This window comes from Hippopotamus amphibius, chromosome 17 (assembly GCF_030028045.1).
Source record: "Hippopotamus amphibius kiboko isolate mHipAmp2 chromosome 17, mHipAmp2.hap2, whole genome shotgun sequence".
NCBI classification, from domain to species: Eukaryota; Metazoa; Chordata; class Mammalia; order Artiodactyla; family Hippopotamidae; genus Hippopotamus; species Hippopotamus amphibius.
This window is the reverse complement of record NC_080202.1, coordinates 8,543,714-8,562,473: the sequence shown is the minus strand read 5'-3', so window position 1 is coordinate 8,562,473 and position 18,760 is coordinate 8,543,714. Positions and strand designations below refer to the sequence as shown.

The 18,760-nt window shown below is 50.8% G+C and overlaps 1 protein-coding gene and 1 non-coding gene across 2 annotated transcripts in view; both read left to right on the top strand.

Moving 5' to 3' along the window:
- The window catches only part of DNAH2 (dynein axonemal heavy chain 2), a 94,445-nt gene that overhangs the window by 63,904 nt on the left and 11,781 nt on the right, over window positions 1-18,760 (top strand). Inside the window, exons 51-74 of the mRNA XM_057714414.1 lie at window positions 283-387; window positions 1,130-1,318; window positions 1,516-1,601; window positions 1,735-1,865; window positions 2,023-2,172; window positions 2,513-2,680; window positions 2,889-3,049; window positions 3,352-3,491; window positions 4,646-4,778; window positions 4,890-5,029; window positions 6,158-6,368; window positions 6,564-6,680; window positions 6,850-6,991; window positions 7,749-7,918; window positions 8,048-8,164; window positions 15,297-15,461; window positions 16,371-16,496; window positions 16,634-16,782; window positions 16,856-16,922; window positions 17,054-17,204; window positions 17,458-17,606; window positions 17,916-18,049; window positions 18,207-18,351; window positions 18,432-18,631. Of these exons, the coding sequence (XP_057570397.1) occupies window positions 283-387; window positions 1,130-1,318; window positions 1,516-1,601; window positions 1,735-1,865; window positions 2,023-2,172; window positions 2,513-2,680; window positions 2,889-3,049; window positions 3,352-3,491; window positions 4,646-4,778; window positions 4,890-5,029; window positions 6,158-6,368; window positions 6,564-6,680; window positions 6,850-6,991; window positions 7,749-7,918; window positions 8,048-8,164; window positions 15,297-15,461; window positions 16,371-16,496; window positions 16,634-16,782; window positions 16,856-16,922; window positions 17,054-17,204; window positions 17,458-17,606; window positions 17,916-18,049; window positions 18,207-18,351; window positions 18,432-18,631 (3,446 nt within the window). The remainder of the gene's footprint in view (window positions 1-282; window positions 388-1,129; window positions 1,319-1,515; window positions 1,602-1,734; window positions 1,866-2,022; window positions 2,173-2,512; window positions 2,681-2,888; window positions 3,050-3,351; window positions 3,492-4,645; window positions 4,779-4,889; window positions 5,030-6,157; window positions 6,369-6,563; window positions 6,681-6,849; window positions 6,992-7,748; window positions 7,919-8,047; window positions 8,165-15,296; window positions 15,462-16,370; window positions 16,497-16,633; window positions 16,783-16,855; window positions 16,923-17,053; window positions 17,205-17,457; window positions 17,607-17,915; window positions 18,050-18,206; window positions 18,352-18,431; window positions 18,632-18,760) is intronic.
- On the top strand, window positions 15,835-15,907 carry TRNAG-CCC (transfer RNA glycine (anticodon CCC)). Its single transcript has one exon. It is a non-coding gene; the product is annotated as a tRNA-Gly (tRNA).

Here is an 18,760-nt window from a genome sequence, read left to right as displayed (position 1 = left end):
GGGAATGTGGATTATCATGATGAAATAAGAACAAATACATTACTTTAGTAATTCTGTAAAAATGTCCCAAATCCCTTCCTCTCCCTTACCTTTCCCTGGTGCCACGACTCTGTGTTTCTTGCTGCTTTTCCTGTCCCTGTCTTCCCTCTTCCCGTTTGTCCCTCCATCTCATCTCTTCCTCCTGGCTCCTCTCACACCCGCCCTATTTCTGTGCCCCCTCTCTTCCCCTCCTCCTGCCTGTCTACCCCACACCCCACACCCCACCCCGTCTCTGCTCTCTAGGACATGTTCCTAATGGCTGCCATGGGCCCTCCTGGAGGTGGACGGACCATCATCTCCCCAAGGCTGCAGAGTCGCTTCAACATCATCAACATGACCTTCCCCACGGTGAGGGCATCCTGGGGGCTGGGGGAGGGGGCTCTAGAAGGCAAAGCCATCCGTGTCCCAGAGAACAAGGGGGCAGAGCACGGAGGGGCCCAGGGACCCGCAGGCAGAGTTAGGTTCAGGAAGCCGTGATACACGGAGGGGAGACTGCTCTCCGCAGGGCCCTTTGCTTCTGCTGGGCTGGGAGGGCTGCAGGGTGAAATGTAGCCTGGCTCTGGCACGTGAAGCCTAACAGTCCCAGCGGGCAGAGGGTGGGGCCCAAACAGACGAGGAAGGAAAAGCCTCCAAAGCAGAGAGCTGGGAGCAGCCCAGGGCCAGGGTGAGGTGAGGGAGGCACTCAGGCGCCCCAAAACCTCAGAAATCAAGATCAATAATATTTTAATGCAATATTTTAAAAAATGAATGCCAACAATTCACGATGAACAAAACACCAAAATTTTAAATAAGTACAAGACCAGTACAGTGCTGTGCTGAGCTGCCGGAGAGCCCCAGGCAAGAGGAAAAAACACTACGAATCCCGTCCTTATTTAAAAAGTTCATATTTGTTCAGCGTGGACAGTTTGCATTAATTTTGATTTTCAAATGCTGCACTAAAGCATTATTTCTCTTGATTTCTGAGGGGTTTCTTTGTGCCCCCACCCTAAATTCTGCCCCCAAGACAAGTGCTTTACACCCCTGACCCTAGTCCCTGCCTTGGCTGAAAGGCCAGGAGCTGGTGACACTGAGTCTGAGGGCCTGTTTCTAGGAGTCCCAAATCATCCGGATATTCGGTACCATGATCAATCAGAAGCTCCAGGACTTTGAGGAAGAGGTGAAGCCCATTGGAAATATGGTGACCGAGGCCACCTTGGACGTGTACAACACCGTGGTACAGCGCTTCCTGCCCACGCCCGCCAAGATCCACTACCTCTTCAACCTTCGAGACATCTCCAAGGTGAAACTCCATCTGACCTTGCCCCTTTGGCCCAGCACAGCCTCCTCAGAGGCATTCTCCTCTCCTCAAAGTAAGCCTTGGAGCCCAGTAGTATCCCACACACCCCAAACCACCCCATCCAGGGACGCGGCTTTCTCTAAAACTTCTGGAGGGACTCTCTTCCCTCTTCCACCCTGTGAGCCACGCCCCTTCCCTAGGTGTTCCAGGGCATGCTGAGAGCCAACAAGGACTTCCACGACACCAAGTCCAGCATCACAAGACTCTGGATCCACGAATGTTTCAGGCGAGATGCCCGTGCCCCACCAGATCCAGGCCTCCCCAAGCCCAAATCTCCCCCACACCCCCGCCTGCCGCTCCCTTCCCCAGGGCGACGCTTCTCTTCATTCCCAGATCTCACCCCAACTCCCTCCCAACAGAGTCTTCTCTGACCGACTGGTTGACACGGCAGACATGGAAGCCTTCGTGGGCATCATAAGTGACAAACTCGGCTCCTTCTTTGACCTCACATTTCATAACCTTTGTCCCAACAAACGTTCTCCCATCTTTGGTGAGCTGGGAGCTGTGGCCTCTGTAGGCTGGAGACTCTTAAGAGACGGGTTAGAAGGGGAGGCGGGGCACCGAGTCCCATGGATGTGCAGGGCCCTTTGGGGCAGCCTGGGGAGGACCATGCATTTGAGGTCTGCCCCCCTCTTCCCATGGCCCAGGGGACTTCCTGCGGGAGCCCAAGGTGTATGAAGACCTGACGGATCTGACGGTCCTAAAGACAGCCATGGAGACGGCGCTAAATGAGTACAACCTGTCACCCGCGGTCGTGCCAATGCAGCTGGTGCTCTTCCGAGAGGCCATTGAGCACAGTGAGCCCCTCCTGCGCCCGGCCCTTCTCCAGCATCCCAGTGACGGGATATTCCAAGGAAATGGGGATCTCTTCCCAAGTCTCTCCCCAATCAAGTCCCAGAGGTTGCCTTCCTCCCTGACCCCGGAAGCGCTTGTGCCACGGGTGGGGCTTTTCCTTGATGATGGTGTTTAACAGACACGGTAGGGGTTGAAAGCTGAATTGCTACCAGGGCTTCAGGCACCAACCTCTTCCCACACTAGCTGGTCCCTCTGCTGCAGCTTTAGGCATCCCCGTCCCCAGCCTAGGGCCTGGAGGTCCTCTGAGGTGGCTCAGCCAACACCTTACCCCCTACCCTGCAGTCACACGGATTGTGCGGGTCATCGGACAGCCTCGGGGCAACATGCTCTTGGTGGGCATTGGGGGCAGCGGGCGCCAGAGTCTGGCCCGCTTGGCCTCATCCATCTGCGAGTACATCACCTTCCAGATCGAGGTCACCAAACATTACCGGAAGCAGGAATTCCGAGACGGTAAGGCTGGGTTTCTGAGATGGAAGAGGGTTTGGACGGCTGGGAGTGAAAGATCAGAGGCCTGAATTTCCTGCGATGACAGGCCCGGGTGGGGTACAGGACGGTGTCGTGTATGTGTCGCTGGCTGGGGGAGGGCCCCTGAATCTCAGAAGAGGAAAGAGGGACAGGATGGTGAATCCAAAGAGTCTCTCGGTCTCCTCTGGTGCAGATATCAAGCGTCTGTATCGCCAGGCTGGGGTAGAGCTCAAGGCCACGTCCTTCCTTTTCGTGGACACCCAGATTGCTGACGAATCGTTCCTGGAGGACATTAACAACATCCTCAGCTCAGGCGAGGTCCCCAACCTCTATAAGGCAGATGAGTTTGAAGAGGTGCGATCCTTCCACGCCCACCACCACTTGGTTCTTTGGTCTTCCTAGCTAACCCCTTCCTAACTAACCTCTTGCTAACTAACCCCTTCCCAACTAATCCCGGAGGATGCCCCTGTAGCACCCCCTCTCTCCAGCCCCCCATTAGGTGGGAGAGCTCTTCCTCCTCTCCTCGGGACCCTAGTGGGCGGAGCTACTTTAAATCCCACAGCCTGTCAGCCCAGCCTCACCTGCTGCTCCCTCCTTCCTCCCGCCCCGGGCTCTGCCCTTGAAACCCCAGCCCTCTGACTGTGGCTTCGGTGCAGATCCAGACGCTCATCATAGAGCAGGCCCGCGCCGAGCAGGTGCTGGAGTCCTCGGACAGCCTCTTCGCCTATCTCATCGAGCGCGTGCGGAACAACCTGCACATCGTCCTCTGCCTCAGCCCCGTGGGCGACCCCTTCAGGTGACTCCTGTTACAGCCTTCTTGTCCCTCGGTACCCCTGACTCGTCGCGGAGTCCCCCTCCCCGCTTCTGGCCTCCGCACCTTCTGCCAGCCAGACTTGAGACTGGGGAGTAGCGCCGGCCTCTCCCGCCCCCGCACACCCCGTCGCGTCTCCCTTCCGTAGGCCGTGCTTTCTTTCAGCAAGTTTCTGCTGCTTATATGGGAGGCATCCTCTCCCTTTTGGTAGATCAGCTTTGTTTATTTTTCCGGAAGGTGGAGGTGGTTTTTCTGCTTTGTTTTTAAATTTTTAATTGTGGTTAAAAACACACATAAAATTTACCACTTTAGCCATTTTTAAGTATACAGCTCAACAGCGTTAAGTATATTAACTCGGTTGTGCACCAGATTTCTGGAACATTCTCACTGTGCAAAACTGTAACTCTCTACCCATTGGACATTTCCCCCACCACTCCCAGGCCCTGGCAACCACCCTTCTACTTTTTATTTCTGTGAGTGGCCACTCTAGATACCACAAAGAAGTGGAATCGTACAGTATTTGTCTTTCTGTGACTGGCTTATTTCACTTAGCATGACGTCCTCAAGTTTCATCCATGTTGTAGCAGGGGTCAGAATCTCCTTCCTCTTTCAGGCTGAATGATATTCCGCTGTGTGTATACACCGCATCTGATCCATCTTCGGTATGACTAGATTTTCAAGGGCATCAGAAATTAGGACAGAGAATTGTGCAGAGAGACAGTTTGCGTTACTATTTTGTTTATCTTTTAATATTTTTGGTTTATGGTGTGTTTACCACGTACCAGGCTGTGCGCTAAGCATTTTACATGTGTCGTGCCATTGAATCCCCTAACAACCCTAGTTAGTATGTTTTGTTATTCCCATTTTAGAGCTGAGGAAAAACGGCATTCAAAAGGTTACATCACTTGTCCCCAAGACCCACACGTAGTTGGTGTGGAACCGGGTCTTTCTGACCCCAGAACCTGTTTCTAAATCCTGCACTGAACCAGCTCTGAGGAGAGCAGAATCTGGACAAGGAGATATAAGAGCACAAGGATGGGGCTTTTAGGTTCCTGGGGCGCAGGTGGGGCTGTGACGTAGCCCGTTGCTGGAGGTGGAGTCTGCAAGTGGACCTAACTGCCGCTCGAAACCCCTGCCAGGAACTGGATCCGCCAGTACCCCGCCTTGGTGAACTGCACAACCATCAACTGGTTCTCAGAGTGGCCCCGCGAGGCCCTGCTGGAGGTGGCTGAGAAGTACCTGGTGGGAGCAGACCTGGGGACCCAGGAGAATGTGAGGCCCTCCTCCCCACCTCTCCTCCCCACCCCCCCAACTCCTGCCATTTCCATTCTCTGTCTGGCTTTACTCTCGCCCTGCCTCACATCTTCTCTGCATTGGCCTCAGATCCACAGGAAGGTGGCTCAGATCTTTGTCACCATGCACTGGTCAGTGGCTCAGTATTCCCAGAAGATGCTGTTAGAACTTCGAAGACACAACTACGTCACACCCACCAACTACCTGGAACTTGTGTCTGGATATAAAAAGTATGATGAGGAGTAGGGGGCATGGAGGGCCAGGGAGCTTGTGCCTTTGAGGGCAGTTGGTGGAATGATGTCATTGAAAATATCCAGGAGCTGGCTGGGGGGTCGGCTCAAGGACTGGGGTGCAGATGTGAAACGGCAGAGATGCGAGGGGCCTTGATTCTGCCCAAGAAGTTAAACAGAGAGATGGGGTTTCCAGGGGACACGACCATCTCTGGGGCTCTCTGGCTCTGACCACTTTATACCCTTCTCTATCCTTATCTTCTAGAACGATACCTCTCTTCCCACCACTATACAACTGTGACATTATATTATGAGTATATATGGCAATATAGGTCCTCTTCTCTCTGCCGTTAACATCTTCCAGACTTTCTACCATTCCCCAAAATTATATACTCACTCGCTCAGTTGTATTGAGTATATGAGATACTCGTAATATATATGCCAGTTAACAAAATAAGGTCCTCGTCTTCCCTGGGTACATAGGCTCACATCCTGTTTATGATTTCCCAGTCACTGTGTTAAACCCTTTACATGCATATCATTGCTTAACCCAGAAAACAATCTTTCATAGACTTTTTTTTTTTTTTTTTTGGCCTGCACAATGTTAAAACTTTTTGAATGAGTTGCCGGCATTTAAAACTTGAGGAGCCTTAGAAAACTCCAGATTTCCAGTGTGTCTTGAAGCATCAGAAACTGTGGCAATCCTGAGCCCACATTCATTCTCAAATGGAAAAGAACAGGCTGGAGCTCAGGGATGGCCACCCCCTTGAGAGAAGTTTGTGTTTTCTGGTTCACTGCAGCCCCCCTGCCTGCTGCACAGCAGGGAAACAGTGGAAGAGTCTCAAGGAGGGAAGTGGTGTGATGAAAACAGTAGCTAGCATGCTGATTCTGACAGCGGTGTGTAGAATAAATCAGAGGCACGAGAGTCTGGAAGCAGGAAGACCAGTTGGGAGGCTGTTGGCCATGATCCAGGCAGGAAATGATAAAAATCTGACCAGGGTGGCGGTGGCGGTGGCAACAGGCAGGAAGACAGGCACCAGGGCCGTGCCGGAGATGGGGAGACTAAATGGGCCTCTCCTTTCGGGGGGCGCAGCCTCCCGAGGCACCTGATCCTTCTCTGTCGCCCAGGTTGCTGGCAGAGAAGCGGCAGGAGCTGCTGGACCAAGCCAACAAGCTGCGGACGGGGTTGTTTAAGATTGATGAAACCAGGGAAAAGGTGGAAGTGATGTCTTTGGAGCTGGAGGATGCCAAGAAAAAGGTGGCTGAGTTCCAAAAGCAGTGCGAGGAGTACCTGGTCGTCATCGTACAGCAGAAGCGGGAAGCAGATGAGCAGCAGAAGGTGTCCCTCACACCCCTACTCCCCCTGCGCCCACCAGGCAGGGGGCTTCCTGGTCTCCATCAGTTCCAGGGCAGGGGGCGCGAGTTCCACTCCTCACGTATTCTTTAGCTTTCTCTTTCGTCGTTACCACCAACACTGTCACCCCCAGTTTTGCTCAAGGTGAAGACAAAACCCTCGTCGTCTTTTCATCCCTAGGCCGTCACAGCCAATAGTGAGAAGATTGCGATTGAGGAAGTCAAGTGCCAGGCACTGGCTGACAATGCCCAGAAGGATCTGGAAGAGGCATTGCCTGCCCTGGAAGAGGCCATGCGGGTATCGGGGTGGAAGGGCTCAGGAAGTGGATGGGGACGGCCTTCTTTGTTCTCAAAGTCCCTGGGGAAGTGGGGGAGAAGAGGGGAACTTCAGCTGGGTCCTGTCTCCATAGAGGACCTGTCTTGCCACCTGAGTTGACTCTGGTCCCCAAGTTAATCCTGTTTTGCAGGCCCTGGAGTCCCTGAACAAGAAGGATATAGGAGAGATCAAGTCCTATGGACGGCCCCCCGCCCAAGTGGAGATGGTGCTGCAGGCAGTCATGATTCTTCGCGGCAACGAGCCCACCTGGGCAGAGGCCAAGAGGCAGCTAGGTGAGCCAGGGAAGGGTGCGTTCCCTGATCATCTGCTGGGCGTCAGGCACGCGGAGAAACAGAGATGAGGGATGCATCGTACCAACCCTCAAAGCACAGAGCCTGGTAGGGAAGAGAAGGCATAAAGGTCAGTTAAGGTTCTTTGGTTGTAAGTAACAGAAAATGACTCATCTTAATTTAAGCAAAAAAATAAAATTAAATTAAAAAAAGAAGAAGAAGAAAAGAAAGAAAGGAGGGAAGGAAGGAAGGAAGACAGAGAGAGAGAAAAATTGTCATAAAGATATAGGGATGTATCACAGAATCCAAGGACAGGAATGCCTGCGCTCCCCCATCCCCCCAAAAGACAAAGAATCAGCAAAGGGACAACAAGAGTCTTTCTGTTTTATTCTTGTCATTATTTTTTTCTGTTCTGAGTTCCTTTGGTAGGATGTAGCCTGTAAGCTGTAGTTTGGTGACCCCTGCCCTAGAAGAAGGTACAAAGTATATAGAAAGAGTGGTGTGTGGGGTGGTTGGGCTGAGGCTGTTGAAGGTAAGTGATGGGAGATGAGGCTGGGGAGGTCGTGGGGGCCCTGGGAGCTTTGAGGTTCTAGAGAAGGGAGCAGGGTCAGCAGAAGGAACTCGGGGTGAGGGCAGATACGCCGGCCTTGGGAACCGAGCCCAGGAAGCACGCAGCCGGGCCTGAGCAGTAGAAGTGAAGCCTGGATGGGGGAGGGTGGGTTGGGCCCACTAGCTGAGGTCCCCAGTCTTCATCCCGCAGGGGAGCAGAACTTCATCAAGTCACTGATCAACTTTGATAAAGACAATATCTCAGATAAGGTCCTGAAGAAGATCGGGGCCTACTGCGCCCAGCCCGACTTCCAGCCCGACATCATTGGCCGCGTGTCGCTGGCTGCCAAGTCCCTCTGCATGTGGGTTCGGGCCATGGAGGTAAGTGGAGGCCACAGGGGTGGGGAGCAGGAAGGCCGGCGTGGGGGGGGGGGTGGCAGACCCGAGTGGGAAGGGTCACAGGCAGGTGAGAGGGTGGCGGCTGAGAGGGTGCCTGCTGTCTGCCCACAGCTGTACGGGCGGCTGTACCGGGTGGTGGAGCCCAAGCGGATCCGCATGAATGCCGCGCTGGCCCAGCTTCAGGAGAAGCAGGCGGCCCTGGCTGAGGCCCAGGAGAAGCTGCGTGAGGTGAGCCTCACACCCGCGTTTTCCGTTTGCACAGGCGGTCCCTCTCCCAGATTCCTGATTTCCGGGGTGCCTCCTCACTGTTTATTTCTCCCTAACTCTACTCCCCTCTCCCTCACAGTCCTGTCTGCCTCCCACTCTGTGCCTTGTTCAGATGGGCTGCCTCTGGCTCAGAGAGCTAAGCAGATTGCAGAGGGTTACAAAGGCACAGGGGCACTCTCCCCGGGGAGCCCTTCCCAAGGCTGACCAGGGGCCGACAATGTCCGCGTCCTTCGTGGGGGCTCTTTGGAAAGGAACCCTGAGATAGTAGCTGATGAGATATGTGTGGCAAATGGGTCTTTGCTGGGAGGATGGGGCAAGTGTGTCACATCACCCGCTTGGGCCTGGAGGAATGTGAGGGTGTTGGGGCCTGGGGGAGGGGATGGGGTTGTCTGGAGGTAGAGAGGGGTATTTCCTTGGAGCAGGCTAGACAATCCAGATGGTGATTTCCTCCAAGACATGTGGACAAGTAACTCCCTAGCCAGGCAGAATATGTTATTATCAAGAGTTCAAAATTCTTCCAGTCTATCATTTAATTTTTCTATCATTGATTTGATAGGTAGTACAAATACATCTACATGGTTTGAAATTTTAAAGTACAAAAGCGTATTCAGTAAGAATTCTCCCTGCTGCCTTCTGCTCTCTAGCCACCGGCTCTCCTCCCTTGAAAGCAGCCGATATTACAAATTATTGTTTATCCATCCAGGGATGTTCTGTGCTTATAGCGGCAAAATTTATTCTCTTTTTCTTCACATTACACACCCTGTTCTGCACCTTCCTATCTTACCGACTTATATATCAAAGATTGTTCTATATCAGTGTATAAAGGGTTCTTGCTTTCTTTTTATCGCTGCATGTTATGCCAATGGATGGCTAGACCATCATTTATTTAACCATTGCCTTTTTGGAAGGACATATTCATTGCTTCCAATTTTTTCATCTTCATCTGCCCTCTAACTTGGTTGATGCTATCTTTAACTATACAGAAAGTTTAAATTTTGGGGGTCATCAAAGCTGCCCATACCATTTCCAAATGTTTTAACCAAACCAACTATAGAGAGCATTCAGGTCCAACCTCCTCAAATGGGATGAAGAGCCCAAGGTTTAGTGAGATTGTGGTTCGCTGCTTACTGACAGAGCTGGGCCCAGAACCTACGCCTCCCAACTGCGAGCCCCACCGCCGCTACAGTTCATGGTCCCCTCCCAACCTCTCTTGAAGTCTTCACTCTATTACTCTTTTCAAGCGTGAACACTCACGGGTATGACCATCCATTAGGCAAGGTTTCTCACCCCTGGATGAATGATATCCTGGGCCAAGTAATTAGGGGTTGTTCCCTTCGCATGTGAAAAAATGGACCTGTGGGCTCAGCTGCCCACAGTGTCATTGGCTGGAGAAACATTTGTAGGGCACCTGATGCTAGGTCTCTGGTGGAGGATCCACACTGCACCTTGAGAACCCCTAGTCGATAAGAGTAAGCAGACAGGGAACTGAAATTTCTCCTTTGTTACTGAAAGGGCTGCGAAGTGTAAGATGCAGATGCACCTTTTAACAGAACCTCAGAACCAGGTGTGCTTAGCTGCCTGCTTGCAGATAGCACTGTGCTGGTGCTGGGATCCTCCCCAGGCCAACTCAGTGAGAATCTCTGGTAGAGCCTGGAAGTCAGCAGTTTGAAGCCTTCCCTGTCAGAGCCTCCCAGAGGTGGGAAAGCCTGTACGTAGCACTAGAGGTCTGGTAAAAGGCCCAGAGACCAACTGTATTGCATATCAATCCAAATCTTGAGTTTAACCATTACTTATTTATTTGGAGCCCTGAAAATATATTTTTCCCAGGCCTGATTCTGACACGTAGCAGGGGTTAGGAACCACTGGCTTAGAAATTGCCCTGGAAGGCTCTGAAATGGGTCAGAACAGAATCTTAATCCACTTCAGTACTCTTAATTAAGGCCGCCCTTGCAGACTACATCTTTCCTCTGCCCAAGTCCAGTTTCCTAGAAGTTGCCCTGCTTCAAACATCCTGCCTCTATAGAAATAGCCATCCGCCTGTGGACAAAGCTGGAGCCACCTACCAAGGTCAAAATATCACAGGGTTGGCTTAAAGACTTGCACTCAGGCCATAGAGATTAAGTCAACCACACAAGTGTAAAAACCCACTGGGCCTAATATGAACCTCTACAGATCAGCTAACTCAAAACACCTGTCCACACCCCACTGTCTGCCCAGGAAACCCCCAGCCCCGCCAAAAGCGTCTTGGTGTTTTCTGGTCTGCAAATATGTATACTCTTGAAGGGATCTGAGAACTAGCCTCCTTTCTCTATGCCCGAGTTCTAAGTAAATTGAGAAAAAAAACAAAAGGCATTTGGCCAGAATATCACTTTTAAAGGCTAGGTTGAAGGACGTGGCTGACATCTGTGAGCGAGCGGCCCCCCCAGTAGGTACCCCATCTTCAGACAGACTTACCTGGTCTTGGTGATGCTGGGGCGCCAGAGCGGGACTCGCGCTCATGCATAAAAGGAGAGGGCCTGCGCTCAGTCGAGCATTCCCAGTTTATCCTTCCCAACTTTACCCATCAGATCAGTCACCACCTCCCTGGAGAAGGGGTGAGAAAAAGTCCTGGAGGAAGTCTTCCAACACACAAGGGAATGACAAAGACAAAAACCCAACAAGACACAACCCCCAAGAGAAAAATAAACCCAGGGAAAATTCACGTTACAGAGAAAACTTGAAAAAGCAGACCTCATCTAATTGGTATCATCAGAGAGAGTGATTAAGGAAGAAATGATATCCACAGAACAAAAGTGGGGTGATAATAAAAGCCCAAACAGAGAAAAGGGCAGAATCCTGGGAAATTTTAAAATGATCAAAGCGTGACATTGGGTAGAAGGGTGGGGGGACAGCGTCACAAAATATAATACAAAAGCCAAAACCAGAACCAGAAGACACGAGAGAGACAAGAGACATGATCCAACCCACAGGAGTTTCTGAAAGAGAAAACACATAATCAGGGATAATCGAAAAAGTATTTAACAACCAGTCAGGACACACAGTGACCTGTCGGAACATGTCTCAGCCACGAGCTCACAGCCCGCTTTGCATTGAGCACCAATCTGGGTCACAAGGACATCGACACTGTTTATTGGCATTTGACCTTTATAATCAAACTAGAGATAGCACAGAAGATCGAGCGTGACCTCTGAATGGGATTGTTGTCAACCTCGATGATATAAAAATAGGATGTACATTGAACGTGATATTTAACATTATAAAGGTGGCCAGTAGGATAGATAAAACTATTAGGAGTAGAGAGAAAGGGACGGTGGTGTGGAGGTATAAGGGAATCAGATCTTCCTCTATCACAGCATAGAATCAATAAAAATAGTCTAACGTTGATAAACCAGGAAACAGCTGTATAGAATGTACTTGTAGTGTCCATAGAGGATGCACTGGAAGGATATTCAAGAAACAGGTCACACGGTGGGGCTTCCCTAGTGGTCCAGTGGTTAAGACCGAGATTCTGCGCTTCCAATGCCGGGGGTGTGGGTTCGATCCCTGGTCGGGGAACTAAGATCCCAGATGCCATATGCCGTGTGGTGCAGCCAAAAATAAAATAAAATAAAAAAGAAACAGGTCACATTGGCTACCTTGAGAAGGAAGCTGGGTAATGGAGAACAGGGTTGGGAGGAAGATTTTGCATGCTTTTATGCCTCTTGAATTTTTTTTTTTAAGCTCTTTATTGGAGTATAATTGTTTTACACTATTGTGCCAGTTTCTGCTGTACAACAAAGTGAATCAGCTGTATTTATACATAGATCCCCATATCCCCTCCCTCGACTCCTTCCCACCCTCCCCATCCCACCCCTCTAAGTCATCACCCATCATCAAGTTGATCTCCCTGTGTTATGCAGCAGCTTCCCACTAGCTACCTATTTGACATTTGGTAGTGTATATATGTCAGTGCTACGCTCTCACTTCATCCCAGCTTCCCCTTGCCTCTTGAATTTTTAAGTTACTTATTCACAAAGTAAACACAATTAAAATAGGAAAGAAACAGCAGCGTCAAGAGGTGCTCATGCAAGTACAGGGATATTCATTACAGCATTGTTAATAACAGAAAATGTTGGGAAGACACAAATGTCCATCAGTAGGAGACGTGTTATATAAATTATGGTTTCATCATACAGAAAATTATTTGCAGCTGTTAAAAAGAATGAGGCAGCTTGACAAGAACTGATTTGGAGACAAGTAAAAACTAGTAAAGTACAAAACAGTGTTATTGAATGTTACCACTTATCTTTTTAAAAAAATTCATCCATTCAAGAAATTTACTGAGTGCTGGGCACTACCCTAGGTCTAGGGATTCGGTGGTGAACACAGCGCTGCCCTCGCAGCGCTTACATTTTCTTTACCGTTGATGGACTCTGTCTGGAAAGCTACACTAGAAACTGGTGACAATGGTTCCCTCTCGGGCTGGGCGCTGGGGCTGGGAGCTGGGGTCAGGCGTGGGAGGAAGACAGACCCTTCACTGGATACGCTTTTGCTCTTTTAGAATGTTGACTCGTGTGAAACGTATTCACTATTCAAAAAAGACATAAATGGGAAAAGTTATTTTCAAAAAAAAGATAAAAATGATGTTAGGTGTGATAATGGTGTTATGATTATGTCCTTTGTAAAAAAGAGATGCATTATGCAGTATTTAAGGTTGAAATGTCATGAGTTTGTAATTTAAGGTGCTGTACTTTGGCAAAAAACAAGTCGATGGAATAAATATAGCAAAATGTTAACAACTGCTAAATCTAGGTGATGAGTACATAGTCTTTTCCCTAGGTTTGAAATTTTTCATAATAATTTTAGTTAAAAAGATTAAAACTAAAAAGTTCAAAACTGCATATATATGTGTGTGTATATATATATAATATATATATATATATATATATAACAGCAGCATATAGAAGTAATTACCAGAAGAAATGGTTAAAAAATAATTTGCTATTGAAGAATGGGACGGAGTAGGAAAAGTGGCCTAGAGGACTGTTGCTTCTCATTATAACCCCTTTTATTATATTATTTAGATTTTTAACCTTGTGCTTATAGTACTTGCATTAAAAAATAAAAACAGTGAAGGCAATACCACAGGCAAAATTAATAATGAAGTATAGCTCTATCACGTGGGCTGGCTGCCTCCCCAGAGACCAGTCTCCATGGGAAGCCAAATTATAATCAGAGTGTTACTAATGAGCATGGCCTCAGCCCACTGAGGTGGTCGCGTGAACCTGATGACAGGTGTCACGCGGTAGAGCCAGCCAGATAACCTGACACACGTGTGCAGGGGGCCCGGGCGCCCTTTCCCTGTAGGCCCCCAGCCTCTGAGTGGCCCAGCTGATCACTGAGTGACACCTTCTTTCTTTAGTGCTAATGCCTTCCAACAGATTACTACCAAGGCTTGACCTATAAGCTGCCCTGTCACTCAAGAGTGACATTTTAAATCTTTGCTTTAAAAAATATTCCTTGGGGAGTTACCTATCCCATTTCCAAGTTCTTGAAGGTCAGCCTCAATGGTTGGGCCCAGGTACTTCTTGCTTCCTACATGGTAGGCATTGTGCTACAACCCACATTTATCCTTACAGCAACCACTCGGGAAAGCAGGGCGAGGATCTGAGCACTCTTTGCACTGCTGCGGGCTGCCTCTCCCAGTGCGGCTGCAGCAGGAAAGGCAACTAATGTTTATCGTGTGCACACTGTGTGGCAGGCAGTGTAAGGCCAGCCCCTGTTTCCCTTAGTGAAGAGAACAGGTGACAGTGTGTCCACAGACACAGTTACTGTTCGCCAGTCAGGCACACATACCAGGTCCTGGAAGAACTCAGTTCTTTTTTTTTTCCTTCCAGTTTTATTGAGACATAATTGACACTGTATAAGTTTAAGGTGTACAGCATGTTACATACATCATGAAATGATGACCTCAGTAAGTTTAGTGAACACCCATCACTTCAGATAGAGACAAAAGGAAAGAAAAAGAAGAAAAAACTTTTCCTTGTGATGAGAACTCTTAGGATTTACTTTCTTAACTTCCATATATAACAGACAGTAGTGTAATTATACTAATCATGTTCATTACATCCCTAACACTTATTTAGTTTATAACTGGAAGTCTGTACCTTTTGACTGCCTTCATCCAATTCCCCTCCCCCACACCCTACCTTTAGTAATCACAGATCTGATTTCTTTTTTATGTTTGTTTGTCTGAAATATAATTGACCTGCAACACTATGTTAGTTGCAGGTGCACAACAATTCGATATTTCTAAACGTTACAAAATGATCATCACGCAGTCAGTTCTTGACTTCAGATTTGAGTGATGGGGACTTCCCTGGCGGTCCAGTGGTCAGGACTCTGACTCTGAGCTTTCACTGCCGAGGGCGTGGGTTCAATCCCTGGACCAGGAACTAAGATCCCACAAGCTGCGCTGGGAGAGGGGGGGTGTTGCGGGGGCAGAGAAGATTTGAGTGATATATTCCAACCTCAACAGAGCCCACAGGTGGCGAGTCAAGGTGAGCGAGGCTTCTCTAGGAAGTAAAGCTCTTTCCAGGTCCCGTCTCTGTGGTACCTTGGACTTGGGCCTTTTTCTTGAATCGACTCCCTCTTCTTCCTTCCAACAGCTTCTGGGTTCATTCTAGCTTTTTCTTCCTCTTGAGGTCCCACCTTCGGTGTGGCCTCTGGCATGGAGTGGCAGTTATTTTTGTGCTCTCTGGTCCTCTCTTGCCAACACATCCTGTGTGGTTTATCACTGTGCTGCAAGAGGTCTGTCTCCTCCTCAGCCCTGAGTTCCATTACCAAGTAGTTTCCAGGCTCAAGGAGAGGGTGGTAGAGGGATGGGAAAGAAAACTCACCTTATTACACATATTTGATCTTGTTTTTCTCCTCACAGCAACCCCGTAGGGTAGGTGTTAATTGTTCTTCTTTTGCAGGTGAGGAAACTGAGGCTCAGAGAGATCATTTTCCCCTGAGGTCATCAAGCCACGGCAGGGGAAAGACTGGCTGGCTGAAGCCAGAACCATCTGGCCTCAAGCCCCATGTTTGATCCCTGCACTCTGATCCCTCCCAGGTGGCGGAGAAGCTGGAGATGCTGAAGAAACAGTATGATGAGAAGCTGGCACAGAAGGAAGAGCTTCGCAAGAAGTCTGAGGAGATGGAGGTGAAGCTGGAACGGGCCGGGATGCTGGTGTCTGGGTTGGCTGGCGAGAAGGCCCGATGGGAGGAGACGGTGAAGGTGAGATTGTTGCACACGAGCTGGCTCTCCTTCCTCCCTGCCCACCAGTGCCAAGAGCTCCCATCCCATTTAGGTTGAGGGACTCCGCGGGGAAAATTGGGATGCTTGGGTGTAGGGACATCCAAGAATGGGGCATGGGAGTTCTTCCCCTCCCCCCCACTTGGTGAAAACAGTGGAAAGAGAGACTTCCTGTACCACGAGGGATCCGCCTCTGTGTGTAGGTGGGGCTGGAAAGCACACGTGAGGACCCTTGATATAGCCCACTGGCCTGATTGAAGCCCACCTGGGGTGTCTTGTCTCTACCCTTGGTGAGCTCCTGGCTTCCCAAGAGGGTTATGCCTTAGCATAATAAATAAACATTGCTGATGGGACTTCCCTGATGGTCCAGTGGGTAAGACTCTGCTCTCCCAATGCAGGGGGCCCGGGTTCAATCCCTGGTCAGGGAATCCCTGATCCCACATGCATGCCGCAACTAAGAGTTCACATGCCTCAACTAAGAGTCTGCAACAAAGATCCCGCCTGCTGCAACTAAGACCCAGTGCAGCCAAAATAAATAAATAAATATTTAAAAAAAATATAAAGAAAGAAACATTGCTGTTAAAGATATTAATCACAGCTGCCTAGTGGTTAGGGTTTAGCGCTATCACTGCCATGGCCCGGGTTTGATCCCTAGTCAGGGAACTGAGATCCCGCAAGCTACATGGCACAGCCCAAATAAAAAAAAAAAAAAAAAGCAAAGAAAAAAGATGGGGAACTCAAAAGTCGTGAGAGTAGATTAGAGTTCTCGGGGCATAAGGGTCTAGGAGAGGGAGACAGTCTCTGATCTGGATAGTGTCCAGAGGAGGGTGCCTTCAGAGCAGTCCAGGCTGGGGGCCCAGGCAGCTTTACAGCTCCCCTGCTGTCCTCCAGGGCCTGGAGGAGGATCTGGGCTACCTGGTGGGAGACTGTCTCCTGGCAGCTGCCTTCCTGTCCTACATGGGACCCTTCCTGACCAACTACCGGGATGAGATCGTCAACCAAATCTGGATCAAGAAGGTGAGGCAGGGCTCATACGTGATGAGTGAGCTCACGGGTTCTGAGATTGCAGCCTTTGGGAATAACAGAGATGTCGGGAAGGGGCCGGGGTGCTGGGCTCAGATCTCCAGGCTAAAGCTTGGGCTCTTCCCACCCAGATCTCAGAGCTGCAGGTTCCTTGCTCGCCCCGCTTCACCTTTGATAGCTTCCTGTCCAATCCTACCAAAGTTCGGGACTGGAACATCCAAGGGTTGCCCTCTGATGCCTTCTCCACCGAGAATGGCATCATTGTCACCCGTGGCAACAGGTAAGGATGCTGCTGGGAGCACAAGGCCGAATAAGGGCAGAGTCTGTCTTCTGACTCACGCTTCCTCCTTCAGGTGGGCACTGATGATTGATCCTCAGGCCCAGGCCCTGAAATGGATCAAGAACATGGAAGGAAATCAGGTATAAGGCTGGGGGGTGATTTGTCCCCTTAGATTCTCTTCCCAAGCCTGACTCTTCCTGAGGTCCTACCCTAGGCCATTACCCTCCTTGTGTCCCTCAGTGTTTCTTCCATCTTTTTCCTTGCTCTTTAGGGCCTACAGATCATCGACCTGCAGATGAGCGACTACCTTCGAATCCTCGAAAAGGCCATCCAGTTTGGATACCCAGTACTGCTCCAGAACGTGCAGGAATATCTGGACCCCACCCTCCACCCTGTGCTCAACAAATCTGTAGCTCAAATTGGTCAGGGCCCGGGCTTATTGTGGGGTTGGGCTGTAGGACAAATCCTAGAGACCAGTTGAGTCAGACACTTGGGAGGTAAGGGCTGGGTCTTTGGCTGTGTCCTCTACTTACCTGTCCCTGCATTCAGACCGCACTGGGCTGGAGCCATTAGGGCCGGCTAAATCGCTGCTACTGGGTTCCAGTTGGGGAACAACGGGTCCCGCCCACACCTGGTCACGTGGGGGCTTTGCCCTTGACCCTCCTGTGGGTGCAGGTGGTCGGCTGCTGATGCGCATTGGAGATAAGGAGGTGGAATACAATACCAATTTCCGTTTCTACATCACCACCAAGCTCTCCAACCCCCACTACAGCCCAGAGACCTCAGCCAAGACCACCATTGTCAACTTTGCTGTCAAAGAACAGGTGGGTGAGGGCTGATGCCTGGACTGAACTAGGGTGAATCGGGAAGGGCTGTAGCGTCCAGCAGGATTGAGAAAAGGCTAAGATTGTGTCGGGCATGGGGCTTTCCTGGCGGTCCAGGGGTTAAGACTTCACGCTTCCAATGCAGGGGTTGATCCCTGGTCAGGGAACTAAGATCCCACATGCCTCAGGGCCACCAAAAAAGAAAAAAACCCAGGCAGCTGGGGAGGTGGGGCTTGAGGAGGGGTAAAGGGGTGAAAAGGGTAAAGGTCACCGGAGTGGGGTTCTCACCGGGAGTCCTGGCCATCTCAGGGCCTGGAGGCCCAACTGCTGGGCATTGTGGTCCGGAAGGAGCGGCCGGAGCTGGAGGAGCAGAAGGACTCCCTGGTGACCAATATCGCTGCAGGCAAGAGGAAGCTCAAGGAGCTGGAGGATGAGATCCTTCGGTGAGACCTTGCCTCCCTTCACCCGCGGCCTGCGGGTTCTGCTCGCAGGCCTGACCACAGCCCCGGGGGCTGATGAGGGGTCTCCCTCAGCCCTCGCCTCGGCCGGCCCAGTACCCCTAAAAGCCCTCCATCCACGTGCCTCTTGGCTTCCTTTCAGGCTGCTGAACGAGGCCACGGGCTCCCTGCTAGACGATGTGCAGCTGGTGAACACCCTGCGAACCTCCAAGATAACCGCCAGCGAGGTGACAGAGCAGCTGGAGACCAGCGAAACCACGGAAATCAACATCGACCTGGCTCGCGAGGTGGGCCCCTGCGTCCGCGGCCCAGCCCCCTCCCTCCCCGAGCCGCCGCCCCTCCGGCCCTGACTCCGCCCCCTCCGCAGGCTTACCGCCCGTGCGCCCAGCGGGCCTCGGTGCTGTTCTTCGTGCTCAACGACATGGGCCGCATCGACCCCATGTACCAGTTCTCGCTGGACGCCTACATCAGCCTCTTTATCCTCAGCATCGACAAGAGCCATCGCAGCAACAAGCTGGAGGACCGCATCGACTACCTGAACGAGTACCACACCTACGCCGTCTACAGGTCTGGGCGCTTCCCCGCGCTCAGCGGCGGGAGGCCCAGTGGCCTCTTGCTACCTGTGCCTTGGTGCTGCCCCAGGCACCGCTCCTGGCCCCTGCTCTTCTCTCCATACACCTCCCCTGGGTGGCGGCC